This window comes from Notolepis coatsorum (assembly GCF_963971535.1).
Source record: "Notolepis coatsorum genome assembly, chromosome: 5".
NCBI classification, from domain to species: domain Eukaryota; kingdom Metazoa; phylum Chordata; class Actinopteri; order Aulopiformes; family Paralepididae; genus Notolepis; species Notolepis coatsorum.
Window position 1 is genome coordinate 89,986,000 of NC_140169.1, and position 18,201 is coordinate 90,004,200.

General features: G+C 44.8%; 1 protein-coding gene across 1 annotated transcript in view; it reads left to right on the forward strand.

Annotated features, from left to right (window-relative positions):
* Positions 1-375: 375 nt before the first annotated feature.
* LOC311228265 (gap junction Cx32.2 protein-like) overlaps positions 376-18,201 on the forward strand; it is a gene marked incomplete at both ends in the record, with an annotated part of 54,020 nt that continues 36,194 nt past the window's right edge. Inside the window, 3 exons of the mRNA XM_084314174.1 lie at positions 376-1,225; positions 17,409-17,425; positions 17,768-17,929. Coding sequence (XP_084170300.1) covers positions 376-1,225; positions 17,409-17,425; positions 17,768-17,929 — 1,029 coding nt within the window. The remainder of the gene's footprint in view (positions 1,226-17,408; positions 17,426-17,767; positions 17,930-18,201) is intronic.

The following is an 18,201-nucleotide window of genomic DNA, read 5'->3' on the forward strand; positions in this document are numbered from 1 at the left end:
CTAAGTGGTACTAGTTAATGATTCAGTCATTAACGGCACTTGCTATTTGCTATACAAATACGCTGGTGTTTAATTTTCATGTCGCTTCTATCACAAAGCGATTAGTGTTACTAATTGGCAGGGATGCCGGGGGAGAGACTCCAGTGACATTCTGGCTGAAGGTCGAGGACGGTTGTTTACAAACCTATTCAACTCTTACCTTAATTAACCATAGCCTCAACCTTCACATCCCACCATGACCTCAATTAAGATTTCATCTAGATAGTCCAGAGTCACGAGGATGTCACATGTTGTCTAGTATTTTCCGCTACACTGTTTCTAACATCCTCACGTCTCTCCCATCACAGAGCATTGACTTGAACGTCGCAAATAAAGATGGGCGACTGGGGATTCCTCTCGTCCTTACTGGACAAGGTCCAGTCCCACTCCACGGTGATCGGGAAGATCTGGATGAGCGTCCTGTTCCTGTTCCGGATCATGGTCCTGGGGGCCGGAGCGGAGAGCGTGTGGGGCGACGAGCAGTCAGGCTTCATCTGTAACACCCAGCAGCCCGGTTGCGAGAACGTCTGCTACGACTTGGCTTTCCCCATCTCACACATCCGCTTCTGGGTCCTTCAGATCATCTTTGTCTCCACGCCGACGCTGATCTACTTAGGCCACGCCATGCACATCATCCACCAGGAGAACAAACTCCGGGAGCGCCTGGCGAGCCCCGGGGGCACCTCGCTGATCAAACTGCCCAAATACACTAACGACAAAGGCAAGGTCAAGATCAAGGGCGACCTGCTGGGGAGCTACCTGACCCAGCTCTTCTTCAAGATCGTCATTGAGTCCGCGTTCATCGTGGGCCAGTACTACCTCTACGGCTTCATCTTGGTCCCGATGTTCGCCTGTGCCAGGAAGCCCTGCCCCTACGTTGTGGAGTGCTACATGTCCCGTCCCACGGAGAAGACGATCTTCATCATCTTCATGCTGGTGGTGGCGTGCGTGTCCCTGTTCCTGAATGTCATCGAGGTGTTCTACCTGCTCTGCACCCGGGCCAAGTGTGGCTCCAGGAAGGGGAAGCCGAAGGTCACCTCGGCCGAGAACCCCGCCAGCCTGTCGGGGCCTCGCTGGCCCAACGCCGAAGACACGCTCAGGCAGAACAAGATGAACTCGGAGTTTGAGAGCGGTCAGAGTATCGGGGGAAGCCTCAATGGGCCGAAAGAGGATAAACAGCTACTGGGTGGCCGCTAGAAGCAATTGTTGTTACTGTTACATATCATGGTTATGTGGTACACTGTAAAAAAATATATTATTCACGTGAAATTCACTGTATTATTTTACAGATTACTTTAGTTTTTCTACTTTAAGTGTAAATGCCATAAAAATACAGTAAATTACCTTTTATCAAAAATATGAACCATTAAATAAAGGTTGTAATCTGTAAATGTATTTGATTTAACTGTAATTTGACAGTAAGTATTTGGCAACCGTTGCTGCCAGACATTTACAGTTTTTTACGGTTTTCTTTTTTACAGTGTAGAGTAGTAGCTAGGCCCATCTTCTCTGGTACATCACAGTTCAGTATACACGTCATGTATGCGTTGTAGATTTCATTGATGGAATGTTGCATCTGTTTCTTGAAACTTGCCTGTGTAATGTTATATTGTGATCTGCTTGTTGAGAAGTATTTTCAACCTACACTACTTGTATATATTTTTTTCTTGTGTATTTGGAAGTATTTGGATGTTGAGATTTATTTGTTACTTTTTTCGTAAAAAAAAGAAAAAATTCTGTTTGTAATTTTGAAGCAGTGCAATATCCCCACCATTACATACTATTCAATTGTGCAAACAAACGAAATGCTTGCACAGACAGAATATAGTAGTTTTATATAAGGTGCTTATGCCTATGATTTTCTTTTTCTTTTTCTTTTTAACAATGTTGTACTATAAGAACGACCCTGGGACGATAATACACAATGTGGTTATATCATACTTTTCCATTCAACTATGTTTTTTGTCTCAGCTCCTAAAGTTATAGAATGTTTTCATTAAATTATTGTGATTTTATTTACTTTCCATGGGACCTTGAAATGGCTTGCCTATTGAATGTTAAATAATCTGCCTGCAACAGATTTTGCCTTTCATACTGTGTTTGTGCTTTTTCTTTTGCTTTGGAGAAATACAGTTTATTGTTAGAAATTGAACGAGTGATGAGTGATTTTGTTCAGATGACAGGTGGACATTTCAGAGACAGAATGACTAGCTGTAGAATCTGCTGATGAAGGTATTCAACCCAGCAATAATGTTAGAATAATTATCAAACTAACATGTGATAACATAACAACTGAAGAGATACTATACAAGATACATTAATACACTGAACAAAGTTCAGTAGTTAAGAGTCAAACAGGGTTCAGTAGTCAGCCCTAGCCATATTTTCAGAAAACTTGCCTAGAAATACATACCTAAGTAAATGGAAGATTGTTCCACTTCTACAAGTTCCATGTGCATGTTCTTGGTATCTAGGGACATCTATGGATCTCAGGGAATGTATTCTCAGTGTCAGAAATATTGTGTCTGTTACTAGGCTTGAGTAAATTGTAATGAACCAAAGGAGAATATCAATATTATTTTACGGTGAGTAACACCATGCTAACATTGACCAGACGTGACTGAGCTCATTCAGCACCTTCTTGAGATCACGTGTACAAACAATCTAAGCAAATTAATAAAGGGCAGATCATTTACAGGGGGTTTTGTAGATACAGTACTGAATTGTGCCATCCGGACACATGCAATTTGAAATATGAATATAGAATATAGAATATCAGGCCTATAAATTACCTTATTATGGCCATGTCACTCATCTATGGATTGGGCCAATGGCAGAGTTCAATCTGGATTTAGTACCACCAGGCGCCCCTGACAGGGCAGCAAAAACCATGAATGAAATTACTGTAATTAGCCTACAGTTACTTTTTTATAATGTAAATATCTGCCATTTTTCATCAGATTGCAAGTTTTCTTTTGTATAGACGTTCACAGAAAGGTAAAGAAACGAACTACGTTCTATTTTATGGCAATAACGTTCAGGTTTGTTCGACCCGTGAGATATGATCCCGAAAATAATGTAAAAAAAAGGTTTCATGCTGGAAGTCAGGTAATTGACAGGGGCTGGCGTGAGCTGGGAAGTGTAGTTTTATGAAATTCGAAAGCCCATCGAAGGCCCTGGGTCTCTCCATTCATAGCTCTACACACACTTATGACAGCTTGCTTTACTTCCACCTAAATCCTCTGCTTTCCGATGCAATGTGCAGAGATTTCTATAAGCTCATATTTCACTAATAACACTTAAAATCATTGGTAAACAAACCTAGTGCTGAAAATATACACTTTGACTGCTGTTTTTATAGCGTTAGGGTCTACATTTGAAAAAGAAATGCAACCTTAATTAATACGTTCTGTATTCATCTATTTATGGCCTGATATCAATCTTGTACTGGTACCGGACCGCTCAGGGTTTAAGGGGTTAAAGAGTCAAACAGGGTTCAGTAGTTGAGAGTCAAACAGGGTTCAGTAGTTAAGAGTCAAACAGGGTTCAGTAGTTAAGAGTCAAACAGGGTTCAGCAGTTATAAACTTGCAACGGCCCACATATGGGCCCTCTTGAGGACGATTTGCCCACCGGCTCTTTGGCAACCTCTAGTGGCTCGGTTGTGCATATTTTATAATATATCGAATTAAAGCCCCATTTGTTGCCTGTCGATAGCCCTTTCAGGTGACAAGATCCGATCAGCGGTTCTTGAGTTACATGCCGATATGTGAGGCGTGCGCAAAGTACGCGGTATTGTGCAAATACCACTCCCGACTCTTGGGGCTCTAGCTCCGTCAATCATTTGGCGATCTCGAAAAGTATTGGACGGGGTTGTAGCCAATGAGTGTGGCTTTCCAATGATACCCCACCTGGGGTTGTACGAATCAGGGATCTAGGTGAAAAGTCACAAGCGAAAACAGGAAGAGAAGAAACCAGGAACGCAGTTTACCAAAATCGGTCCTAATCACTTATTTCTGAACGGATTTCTATGACATTTGGGCATGTACTACACTTCAGGCTATGGACCCATGGTGTCTTTTCAGCTATACCAATTTTTGGGGAAATACTACTTCTGGACTACTAACTACTACAGAAACACTTGGGTAACACGTTTTTCTACAACTCAAGTTCAGACCTATGTTACTCTATTTCATTAGCACTAAACGTGAATTTTCTTTATTGTATCAGAAACTTCAGAATGTCATCTTTCAAAAGAGACCCTCTTAACAAGCGGGCAGAAAAGTATTTCCCCAGAAGGTGGTATGCCTGAAGCCTTATGTAGTACATATCCAAATTTCATGAAGATCCATTCAGAAATGAGTGATTAGGAGTGATTTTGGTAAACTGTGTACAAAGAAAAACTCAGTTTTCTCATAGACTTCAATTCATTCGGCTGTTTTGCTCTTCCTGTTTTCGTGTTCTTTCGTGTTTTTTTTATTTTTTAATTTAGATCCCAATGTGCGGTATCATTGGAAAGCCACACTCATTGGCTACAACGATCCACAATCATTTTCGAGATCAGATCTAGATTGACGGAACTACTGCAGCCTGAGTCGGGAGTGGTATTTTGCACAATACTGTGTACTTTGCACAAGCCTCAAATACCGGCATGTAACTCGAGAACTGCTGAACGGATTTTGTCGGATTTCGTCACTATCGACAGGCAACAAATAAGCCTTCAATTCGATATATATATATTGTATTACAAAATAGGCACACCCGAGCCACTAGGGGTCGCCAAAGTGCCGGTTGAATAAAATCCGAAAAACGTCCCATATGAGGGACGTTGCAGCTGCATGTGCCATAAGTATAAAGTATAGTATTTTGGTTTGCAAAAAAAGTATGCAGTCCTCAAAAACTAAAACTAAAATGACCAATTTTGGGGGCGCCTGTTAATTATTAAAGAGGGTTCAGTAGTTAAGAGTCAAACAGGGTTCAGTAGTTGAGAGTATTGTATGTTAACACATTGTGCGCCATAAACGGCGTAAGTCGTTACTGCCCGCCATGCGTTGAACGCCAACAACGGCGTAAATCGTTTTTGGGATAAATATTTAATTTTTTCGCCATGGCATTCATAATTCATCCAGCCTCCCTCCGGACTGCAGCGGCACCCTGTCTGAGATTGCAACGCCTCAATACCGCCGCCTGGTGGATGGTCGGGCGAGTTACACTCACGTCAAACCGGAAGTGGCGATCGGTGCGTCGAGGAAATCCCTCCGGCAGTCATATCTTGTTACATGGATCCAGACAAACACTCGAGTGCATTTGGATCGCGTTCGAAACGCAATAATTGACATGATTTCTGCATTTATTGCGCCATACAAACCGGAAATGGATCTAGGAGATCGCCGTCAAATAATTGGGATCTTTTTCCTCCAGTCTCATCGGCGAACGGTAAGAGGACACTAACGTTATTTTCAGCCCGATTGTCCAATTCCTTGTTTGCAATCAGTCTGATCAACCCATACTAAATAAAGCCGTTACTGACGATCAAGGAATTATAAACGACCCCCCCCCCCCTTTCCGTCACGCATGATGAAGCATAATGTATACCGATCATATAGAGTTGCATTTTTTAATATAGCGTGTATAGGAAAGAAACGCCAATCGATAATCTATCAAAAACATACTTATATTCTAGACGGTATTAACACAACAATGTATGAATGAAAAAATATAACGTTCCCACATCCTGAACGATAGATAATCGATGTTGAATGGGCCATAGTAATGCAGATACAGCTATAATATTTAAAAAGTTATAGCCCTGCAAAGAAGGTAAACATCTCAATGTAGCCAATGAGTGTGGCTTTCCAATGATACCCCACCTGGGGTTGTACGAATCAGGGATCTAGGTGAAAAGTCACAAGCGAAAACAGGAAGAGAAGTAACCAGGAACGCAGTTTACCAAAATCGGCCCTAATCACTCATTTCTGAACGGATTTCTATGACATTTAGGCATGTACTACACTTCAGGCTATGGACCCATGGTGTCTTTTCAGCCATACCAATTTTTGGGGAAATACTACTTCTGGACTACTAACTACTACAGAAACACTTGGGTAACAAGTTTTTCTACAACTCAAGTTCAGACCTATGTTACTCTATTTCATTAGCACTAAACGTGAATTTTCTTTATTGTATCAGAAATTTCAGAATGTCATCTTTCAAAAGAGACCCTCTTAACAAGCGGGCAGAAAAGTATTTCCCCAGAAGGTGGTATGCCTGAAGCCTTATGTAGTACATATCCAAATTTCATGAAGATCCATTCAGAAATGAGTGATTAGGAGTGATTTTGGTAAACTGTGTACAAAGAAAAACTCAGTTTTCTCATAGACTTCAATTCATTCGGCTGTTTTGCTCTTCCTGTTTTCGTGTTCTTTCGTGTTTTTTTTATTTTTTATTTAGATCCCCATGTGGGGTATCATTGGAAAGCCACACTCATTGGCTACAACGATCCACAATCATTTTCGAGATCAGATCTAGATTGACGGAACTACTGCAGCCTGAGTCGGGAGTGGTATTTTGCGCAATACTGTGTACTTTGCACAAGCCTCAAATACCGGCATGTAACTCGAGAACCGATGAACGGATTTTGTCGGATTTTGTCACTATCGACAGGCAACATATAAGCCTTCAATTCGATATATATATTGTATTACAAAATAGGCACACCCGAGGCACTAGGGGTCGCCAAAGTGCCGGTTGAAAAAAATCCGAAAAACGTCCCATATGAGGGACGTTGCAGCTGCATGTGCCATAAGTATAAAGTATAGTATTTTGGTTTGCAAAAAAAGTATGCAGTCCTCAAAAACTAAAACTAAAATGACCAATTTTGGGGGCGCCTGTTAATTATTAAAGAGGGTTCAGTAGTTAAGAGTCAAACAGGGTTCAGTAGTTGGGAGTATTGTATGTTAACACATTGTGCGCCATAAGCGGCGTAAGTCGTTACTGCCCGCCATGCGTTGAACGCCAACAACGGCATTTTTGGGATCAATATTTCATTTTTTCGCCATGGCATTCATAATTCATCCAGCCTCCCTCCGGACTGCAGCGGCACCCTGTCTGAGATTGCAACGCCTCAATACCGCCGCCTGGTGGATGGTCGGGCGAGTTACACTCACGTCAAACCGGAAGTGGCGATCGGTGCGTCGAGGAAATCCCTCCGGCAGTCATATCTTGTTACGTGGATCCAGACAAACACTCGAGTGCATTTGGATCGCGTTCGAAACGCAATAATCGACATGATTTCGGCGTTTATTGCGCCATACAAACCGGAAATGGATCTAGGAGATTGCCGTCAAATAATTGGGATCTTTTTCCTCCAGTCTCATCGGTGAACGGTAAGAGGACACTAACGTTATTTTCAGCCCGATTGTCCAATTCCTTGTTTGCAATCAGTCTGATCAACCCATACTAAATAAAGCCGTTACTGACGATCAAGGAATTATAAACAACCCCCCCCCCCTTTCCGTCACGCATGATGAAGCATAATGTATACCGATCATATAGAGTTGAATTTTTTAATATAGCGTGTATAGGAAAGAAACGCCAATCGATAATCTATCAAAAACATACTTATATTCTAGACGGTATTAACACAACAATGTATGAATGACAAAATATAACGTTCCCACATCCTGAACGATAGATAATCGATGTTGAATGGGCCATAGTAATGCAGATATAGCTATAATATTTAAAAAGTTATAGCCCTGCAAAGAAGGTAAACATCTCCATAGGGTTACAGTGCTGGCAGACTGGGTATAATGATGGGCACAATGTGTTAATGTAAGCTTGTTATTGTGATTTTCAATATCCTCTGTACATGTCCTCGAATGACTGCGGAAAAGGTCTACCAAAGAGGTCACTTTGGTTCAAAGCAAATCATGCAAGACAATACATATAGTATGTTCTACCACAAGGGTCAAACAGGGTTCAGTATTAACACATTAACTGCCACGCTTATATCCATCAATGTATGATCTCTGCCACCACTCTAAGCCTCAACATCGATTATCTATCGTTCAGGATGTAGGAACGTTATACTTTTTCATTCATAGATTCATACGAAAATACCATCTAGAATATAAATATGTTTTTATCGTTTTCTGCAGTAATTCCTAGAACGTGAGTTATAGGCATAAACGCATAAATAGATTATCAACTGCCGTTTGTTGCCGATACACGTTATATAAAAAAATTCAACTGTACATGATCCTAAACGTTATGACTGATCATGCGTGGATAAACGGGGGGGGGGTCGTTTATAATTCCGTGATCGTCAGTAAATGCTTTATGTAGTATGGGTGATATATTGATCAGAGCAGTTTGCATTATTAATAATAAACACTCACGCTGAAAATGACGTCAGCTGTTACGATGGAGGTAGGTAGAATACAGTTTTGCAGAAAGGGAAAGGTATGGAGGAGGCAGAGACGAGGTTTGAAGTTTGGACAGGGAGTTTACTGTAGAATCCAGTGCAATACAAAGAACATACAGAAACGACTTAACAACCTACTCAACAAATCAACAAACACTAACACTTACTGTAACTGAGGGGTACAATTCCCTGACTGTATTAATCAAGTATTGGTATCATTAAACCAAAAGAATAATAATCCTGCCGGAAAGGGCTCTGCAATCACCGGTGTAAATCCTCCGTGGTCCACGGTAGTTCACAGTTGAACTTGACGTTACTACTATTCTATTTGCACGCGGCTATAAGTGCTCTATGTAGACGCACAATTACTCACTTCACGTGGTCTTTGACTCGTAATGAAGGCTTACTAATAAATAGCGAACGATACGTTGAACAAACGTATTAGGATAACACGACTCTATTTGGGGCAATACGAGCCCTACTCTGCCGCACGTTGCATAGTGGGTGAGACGTCACTTGGGTAACTGAACAAGACTGAACTCCAACTCCAACTGAAAGGCGAACTGAAAAGGAAGTTCTGTATTCGCCGCGCCATATTTATATGTACGGGGAATAATCAAGTGCCAGCCTGCTCACTGTCTCGGAGCCCTGGGCAGAAGCGGGCATGTTGAGACAAGTCCTGTCGGTAGCTTTCAAGTCGGCTCTGGGGGGTAAGTCACTGGCGCTGGTGGCACGCCATCCAATAGGAGAACGAAATATTATGGGCTATAGTAGGCTAAAGGGATATTCCGTGTATATGTACAAAGAATATACAAGGGATATCAAACGACATACAAATACTATTCAATATATATCCATAAATAAATATATATATTCGGTTTAATCTGATCCTTCGTAACAGCCGCCCCCTAATTAGTCCCACCTAATTAGCTAAGCAGAGACAGATTAACCGCACTGTCCACTACTCAATGTCCGTTGTGAGGGTAGGCAGGTCACAAAGTCATGGGTCATGGTCGTCATTAAGCGAGTCGGGGAGCCTTGGCGACTCTATCAGCCTCGCCACGGGTCGGTTGTAGGTCCGCCCTTGGCCGAGCACTTCTGCCACTCTGACCTTTCCGTCGGCACCAGTGGTCACTTTGCTTACGCGGCCGGCCGGCCACGCAGCTCGGGGTAGTGACTGGTCTATGGTCACGACGACTGGACGGGATGAAGGGGGGCTTAGGAGGGAGCGGGCCTGAGACTGCTTTGATCTGTGCTTGGCTGTGCCTCCTCCTCCTCCGTCTGTCTCTCTTGTTTGCTCTGTACCCCATCTGTGGAGGGGCCGGTCCCGGCCGCCCCGTCAAGGAGTCGCTTGGGGTGCTGGGTTCGAGGTCAGCTACGTCTGGAGCGCAGCTGAGGGGGGTGGAGTTCCGAACTCCCTCTGGTGCCCACGGTTCTCTCACGGGCCTCTCGCTTAATGTCAATAGCCTCTGCTGTACGGGGGAGAGGCCGGTGTCGCTCGCCTCTGTGTGTAGGCAGCGTGTAGACGTGGGTTGACTGTCAAATCCGTAGAGGGGGCCCTGGAGCGTCCATCCCAGTCGGGTCTGAACCGCGACTGGGCATCCTTTGGGTCCGACGTGGGCCGCCTCAATTGGGAGAATGAGGTTCGCGTGGTCGGAGCCGATGAGCAGGGTCGGTGTGGCGCCGTCGATAAGCGGTATAGGTAGTTGACGTAGGTGCACATACTTAGCCATCAGCTGTGGGATGGGGTAGGTGTACTGAGACAGGCCTATGTCGTGGCTAGTGAAGATGTTAGTTATACTATACTGCTTCTCGGGCTGGTCCACCGCTGCTATCTTGAAGGAGACCTTTTCACCCTTTATGGTCTTCTGGTCCCTTCTGATGGTGCGTATGGTCATTGTATCTTTGACACCTCGCAGGCCCAACTGGGCTGCTGCGGAAGCGAGGAGGAGAGTCCTTTCAGACCCATCGTCCAGGACGGCGTAAGTGTCCAGGACCTTGTCCTCGTAGCTCAGGAGCGCCCTGACCACTTTGAGGAGCACACGGGGGGTCCCGCTATGCTGGTCAATGTGGAGCACTCCTGTGTGTGGTGACGTAGAATCTATATGGTGCGAGTCGCACCGTGGCTCCCAGTGTCTGCCGTAGCAGTCGGGACACCAGGGAGCGGTCTGGTGGAACTTTGGTGCTGGTGCCACCGCCTCGGCATGGTACATTACCGCGACGGGCCCACTCTGTTGTCCTGGCTGACGCCTGTTGATGTCATGCAGGACCTCCAAGTGGGTGCCACCGCACCTGCTGCACTTCTTTTTCAGGCGGCACTCAGCTGCTAGGTAGCGGAAGCAGCGGCGGTGGTCCTTGGTCCACTGACTCACCTCGTCCGTGGTCAGCTTCCCGAAGGTGTCGCATTGGTACAGCCGATGTTCTCCCTCACAGTACTGGCACTCAATCTTCCACTGGTCCTCTTTCGTCGAGGGGGTGTTGTGGTTCTTGTGTGGTACTGATTCGGCTTGGTGCATCACGGTCACCAACCGGCGGTTATCCGTTTGTCCCCGAGGTCCGAGTCTTGGGCTTGGTCCACTCCATACGAACGTGTCGAGTCGTAGGCTACTGACCTCCCTGGCGAGGAACTCAGATAGGTCTAGGAGGGATGCCTCTGGACCGTTGGGGTCGCGGTAGTCTCTCTGCCGCCTGAAGCGCTCTTGTCGGGCGGGAGGGAGCTTCTCTAATATCCTCTCTACGTTAGAGTTAGCGTACAGTTCGTAGATACCCTTTTCCTTTTGGGACCCCAGCATCCCTACCAGGGACTGTACCTTGATAGACAGGTCATCTAGCGCTCTGTTGTCTCTGGCTGGGGGGAGACGGTCAATGTCTCTTATCTCCTGTATCACATAGTCCCATACGCGTCCATAACGTTGGTCGAGTGCTGCTAGAGCCGCTGTGTATGGGGTAGTAGAGTTGGCATAGGCCAGCGCTATATTGTGCGCTCGGGGCACCTTGAGGTGCTTCAATAGGGTAGCATACTTGTGGCGTTCATCAGCTACATCAACCATCATTGTCTCTAAGCACATCCGTAGCTCCGTGTACTGTGCTCGGTTCTCATGGGTGAAGTCTGGAAACGTCGGTGTGCCAATGTACGATGCCATGGATGACTGGCACATCGGTGAGCGTTGGGGAAGAGGCCTCCTAGGCGAGTCTCCTCTTGCGTGTCGTCTTGGGCTGGTACTTGGTGGGTACCGAAGGTCGGGTACCCAGGTGCTGTTCCTCGGGGCTGACGGTGCGTCAAACTCACCCGTGAGTGGAGTCGGGGGTTTGTAGCGCAGGGCCTCGGGGCAAACTTCTGGGCTGTACTGGACCTCCTGGTCCAGAGTACGTTGCTGCTGGTCGGGGCTGTACTGGGCCTCCTGGGCCAGAGTACGTTGCTGCTGGTCGGCTTGACATTCCTCCTCTTCCTCCTCCTCTCCCTCTGCTAGGACCTGGAGTCTTCTGTTCAGTCTCTCGGCGTGGTCCGGTTCTTCCCGGTTGCTGGGTCTCGTATGGACCGGCCGGGGAGGGGGTTCGGAGACGTGAACAGGATCCTCCTGTTGGCGGGGTCCCGGGTCGCTTCGTCGGGTAGGGGAATGTGTCCTAGACCCATGTCTTGACGATCTCTGAGAGCTCCGTGCGGAGTGAGGGGGTGTCGCCATGGCAACCAGTTTGTCCATCAGCTCCGCCTGCAGCCGGTCGCGCTCTGCCTCGCGCTGGGCATGGGCTGCGTCGAGCGCTGCTTCGCGCTGGGCATTGGCGGCGTCGCGCTGCGCATTGGCGCTGGCCTGGGCGGCGTCGCGCTGGGCATTTGCGACGTCGCGCTGTGCATTGGCGGCGGCGTGCTGTGCATTGGCGGCGACGTGCTGTGCATCGGCGCGGCTTCTCTCAATGTTCTCTTCTGTCTGGAGGCGTCTGGTCTCCAGTCTTATGCGGTCGTCTTCACTCCTTTGTTGCGCCTGGAAGCGCTCTCGCTCGCCTGCAAAATGTTCGCGCTCGCGCGTCTGTTGCGCTTGAAGTCGATCGCGTTCGGTGGAGGCTGCCAGGGTGGCGATGAGTGCTTGCGCCAGCATCTTGTCCGCCGCGCTGGGGGAAGACGCCGTTCGGGGCGATCGGCTCCCGGCAGTACTTGTTGGAGACCCGTTCTCCTGTTGCGTACCGAGGAGATCCATCTCCTGGGTGCGCGTCTCTTCTTGTGGTGGGTCGGGTTCCATCCCGGGAGGGCTTTCTTTATCCTGGAGCTCTCCGGGGACTACCTCGTCGACGTTGTCTGGGGATAAAGTCGTGTCAGTTCCCTCCTGGTCCCCACCGTGAGCTTGGTCAGTTACATTAGAACCCACTAGGGCTTCTGTTGGCGGGGTAGCCTGGTTGATAGGGTCGGACATAATTTTACTATCCGCTTTAGTTATTTTATCCGTATTTAATTTCCCTTTAAAGCTAGGTATTGGACTGACAGCGTATGCCTCTAGATAGGGAGGTGGCTGCTGTCTGCGCTGCGGGCGATCTAGCTTAGGAGAACCGTTTGTGGAGTGTTCGTCATCGGCCATGTCAATATTAATATTATATTAATATTACGCTAATTATTCTCCGGCTCGAAGGACCAATTGTAACTGAGGGGTACAATTCCCTGACTGTATTAATCAAGTATTGGTATCATTAAACCACTACCGTCTTATGTACATTACTGGCCATACCGTACACAAGTATATCAGATGAGAACTCCTCCACAATGAAACGGTTTCCACACAAGTACTCGTTTAGAATATTTATTACATCAAAGGATACAAATATACTTTATATTGAATGCGCTTATAAGGCAAAGAATGTGCGTAGGCAAGTCAATACTGAATATTTGGAATTATCTAGGGAATAATGGTAAGAGAGTTACTACCGGTTGTAAGCCAGCAGGGGGAGGCAATGCTCTATGCAAGTCAATGGTTCCACAGGGAGCTTCAATAGGCACCTGGAGACGGTATATTGCTCCCTGGCTCAGCGGGGAAAGGCAGCTGTACTCCCAGTGTGCGCGCCGCACAGGTGAAGCCGTGGAGTCTCTCCTTGAGACGGGCTCGAGTGATGTCCTCACTGTAGATCCCACACAGCAGCGGGGTAGACGGTTCTCTGCTCCAGCAGCTTGGTCAAAGCAATGAAGAATAATAATCCTGCCGGAAAGGGCTCTGCAATCACCGGTGTAAATCCTCCGTGGTCCACGGTAGTTCACAGTTGAACTTGACGTTACTACTATCCTATTTGCACACGGCTATAAGTGCTCTATGTAGACGCACAATTACTCACTTCACGTGGTCTTTGACTCGTAATGAAGGCTTACTAATAAATAGCGAACGATACGTTGAACAAACGTATTAGGATAACACGACTCTATTTGGGGCAATACGAGCCCTACTCTGCCGCACGTTGCATAGTGGGTGAGACGTCACTTGGGTAACTGAACAAGACTGAACTCCAACTCGAACTGAAAGGCGAACTGAAAAGGAAGTTCTGTATTCGCCGTGCCATATTTATATGTACGGGGAATAATCAAGTGCCAGCCTGCTCACTGTCTCGTAGCCCTGGGCAGAAGCGGGCATGTTGAGACAAGTCCTGTCGGTAGCTTTCAAGTCGGCTCTGGGGGGTAAGTCACTGGCGCTGGTGGCACGCCATCCAATAGGAGAACGAAATATTATGGGCTATAGTAGGCTAAAGGGATATTCCGTGTATATGTACAAAGAATATACAAGGGATATCAAACGACATACAAATACTATTCAATATATATCCATAAATAAATATATATATTCGGTTTAATCTGATCCTTCGTAACACTTACTATAGGAACAAAACAACAAACACTAACACTTACTATAGGATGACAGCACAATACGGCGTGGACAGGAAACGGGGAAGGAGACAGGAGGAATGTCGCCACAAACATCTCAGCAACCACAAGCAATAAATACAGCTCCTAATTAACGTTAATTAGTAATGGACGACAGCTGGGGGGAGAAGGCATAGAACTAATACAACAATCAACACAAAGGAACTAGAACTAGGCTATATAACACACAGAATCAGAGATACAAACACAGAGAACAACCTAAACAGCTAACAATTGTAATATCAACAAACAATGTAATGACAGCATACTGTTAAGGATATTTATCATTACAGCGTGTATCGATTGTTTGTGACCACTAGAGGGTGGTAGACCAATGTTGGGTGGAGAGCCAATGTTGGGTGGAGGGCATTGCCCAATGTTACCATCCTGCCCAGTCCAGCCAGGACCGGGCCTAGGGTCGTGACAGTCAGCGTCCTCTTACCGTTCACCGATGAGACTGGAGGAAAAAGATCCCACTTATTTGACGTGATCTACTCGATCCATTTCCGGTTTGTATAATAATAATAAACGCCCAAATCATATCAATTATTGAGTTATGGCAGTGATCCATATACACGACGTGTGTCTAGAGTCCCGCAACAATATGTGAGTGCCGGACGCATTTGCCCGGTGCACCGAGATCACCAGAGATCCATTTCCGGTTGTAACTCACCGATCATCCACCAGGTGGCAGTATTGAAGCGTTGCAGAGTTGTGCAGGCTCCCACTGCATCAGACCAGGCTCCGTGAGGGCATTCTGAATACCATGTCGAAAAAATGAAATATGATCTCAATAACGTCGTACGCCGTGGAATGGCAGAATTAGCATGACCTTGAAACACGTTGTACAACGTTTTTGGCGCAGGATGTGTTAAGAATCAAACAGTTAATAAAGAATCATAGCTTCACCTTGATTCCACTGTACTGTAAAACATTTCTAAATAAATAATAATCCTAAATGGTCTCAAATAATATTTTCAAAGTACCGTTTTTGCATAGTATTTCTTTTTGTTCAAGCAACTAAATTAGAGAGAGAGTGAATAATGAATATCACGTTTCCATCACATATATATATTTTTTTTAGTGTGGTCAGATTATTCTAATATTTTGTGAGCTTGGTGTATAAAGCAACATGGATTGGGCATCAAAAATGGCATGTCACATGTCAAAGATCAAATTAAATATATCCAGCGCTGTTCAATCCAAGAGCGTGACCCTCTCACATGGACAAGAATGTGTGTGTGGCCATGACTAATACTACCTGATGCTATCTCCATTGAGACAAATGCTACCTTTCATACAAATATACAATTTCATGCCCCTGTGTGACCTTCACCCTACCCTGAGCAAATCAATAAAATAAAAATAGTCCTCAGTACAACTATCCCCACGCCTCAGTGATAATGATAACGCTGGCAAAGGAGCACTGCCAATCATTAAACTGTACAATAAGCCAAGGGCTCAGCTCCAAAATCCTCAACCTCAAATTTATCAAATGCAGACGGAGCGTCGACGTGACAGCTCACGCAGACAATGAAATGTGCAATCTCAACTAAAGTAAAGTCCAAGGTGCCATTGGCAGGTTTGGAACACTGTGTGCTCAATCATTTATCTTCACACAGCTGGCAGCTGCTGTTTGTCAAAGAAATTAGCTGTTTACAATTTAAAGGTAAGACAAATCATTCTTCTTTTTTTTTTTATATAATTTAATGATTTAATTAATGTAAAATTGTGAGGATTAATGTAATGTAATAATCGAATGATATAGTTCATCTGTATATATAATACAGGCTACACTTTTATATTTTATTATTAACTTTACTCGTACTCCCCAACATACATACTCCCATGCTCTTAACAATGTTTATTTCTGCATTTATTTCACTGCAGATAGAGTTAGCCCTGTGATCAGACACACTACTGTAAACCTGTGTAGTGAACAACGCTGTCAGTTTCATGTATTAATTCAGCACCAGCTGGACGGACTAAAGCGTCACAGCGGTTCTGAAGTATATGATTGTTCACTGAAACCCTTGTCTCACATGCACCAGTTATGACCCATCTGTTGAAAAGAACCACAATTGTATCTGCTGACAGAAGAGACAGCAGGAGATAACTCTGTGTTACGCAACATTTTATGATTTGCCCGGCTTTGTTTTGTGATAATCCTGTAGATTAGGACTTGAACGTGATGCTGCTTAAAAACAAACAAAAAATAGATTTTCTGCCATTACCATCCTTTCCTTTGCTTTGAAACATTTACCACGGTATAGTTACAGAAAACAAGATTAGTTACATACTGTATTCAAACATATCAATACAAAATGCTATATCAATACCAGAAACTTACTTTGTAGTCTTTTAATACTATGCACTTTGCTACTAAGTAATCTACTGTGCCTATATAACTACCTACTATGCTAATGGTAATTTACTTGACCACATACAGTTTATTCTTATGCTCATAGACCTTGATGTTATATTATAACTTAAAATGCCAGTACATTTTTTATTTTTTTTTTGCAATCATTTTTAAAGAGATCCCCAATCCCACGGACATCCATGAGCAGTTTTATTTTATTTATATAAAAAATAAATGTGCACCTTGGGCTCCAGATAAAATATATGACATGACCAATGAGTGATTACCTTAGGATGGCGAAGTTGTAAGCCTATTCCTAGTCAGTTACATTATTAAGTAGGCCTATCAGTAATAACTGGTGTACTGTTGGCTTAGGTGTATTACCACAGTATAGAGTCATACACTGCTTTGGGATGATTTAATCTGTTTCCTTGTCTTGTGCTGTGTGACTGAAAGGGCATTACTTGGTCTATTGAACTGTATACACATACTGTACCTGCTCAGCTGGACTGGGTATTCAACCTTTGACCACTAGGTGTCTGTGATTAAAGTCTGGTGGATTTGACATGCCAGCTTGACATGGAAATTCAAAATAATGAATAATTAAGGTGGAGTTTAATGGCTGTGGCGGGTTGCATGGGGTGGGCGTGGTGTGTGAGGCGCGGTGGCTGTGGGGCCCTCTGAACCTCAGGGCCCGCAGGGGCCCCTGTGGGAACTAATCCAGCCTTGTTTATATATATTCCAGTTTCATCACCTGCACAATCACCACACCTGTTGTATTATACCTGTGCTGTATGATGACAATACATTTTAATCTAATCTAATCTAATCTAATCTAATCTAATCTAATCTAGGGTGGAGTTTTGTTCACAAATCGCAGCTTTAACATGATCCAAAGGATTAGAGGTAGATATAGACAGTCAGACAGATAGATAGCTAGATAATCATTGTCAGATAGATAGATAATCATTGTCAGATAGATAGATATCATTGTCCTCAAGAGGTCCTCTACAAATAATACAGTTGTTTCTTGTTGTTTCTCCCCGTCAGACCAGCTCAGACCAGCTCAGACCAGCTGAGACCATGGGAGACTGGGGTTTCCTGTCCTCTCTGCTGAGCAAGGTCCAGTCCCACTCCACCGTCATTGGGAAGGTCTGGATGACTGTACTCTTTATCTTTCGGATCATGCTGCTGGGAGCTGGGGCAGAGAAGGTCTGTTTACATTTTTTGTTCAATTCACTTTAATTGGTGCTATAGATAACATTTGTACATTTTGGCAGGTCCAAAATGTATGTTGTTTATATGGTACAGGCATGTAGCCCTTCCCTACTTTCCATTTCCACACGTGTAGTGCACCTGATTTGATGACATGCTGGTGCTCTAGTGCAACCTCTAGTGGCTGAATGTTATCTATAGCACCTTTAAAGGGGAATGTCCTTTTAAGAAATTCATTCTAGTAGCCCAGAACAGTCGAGTTAGTATTT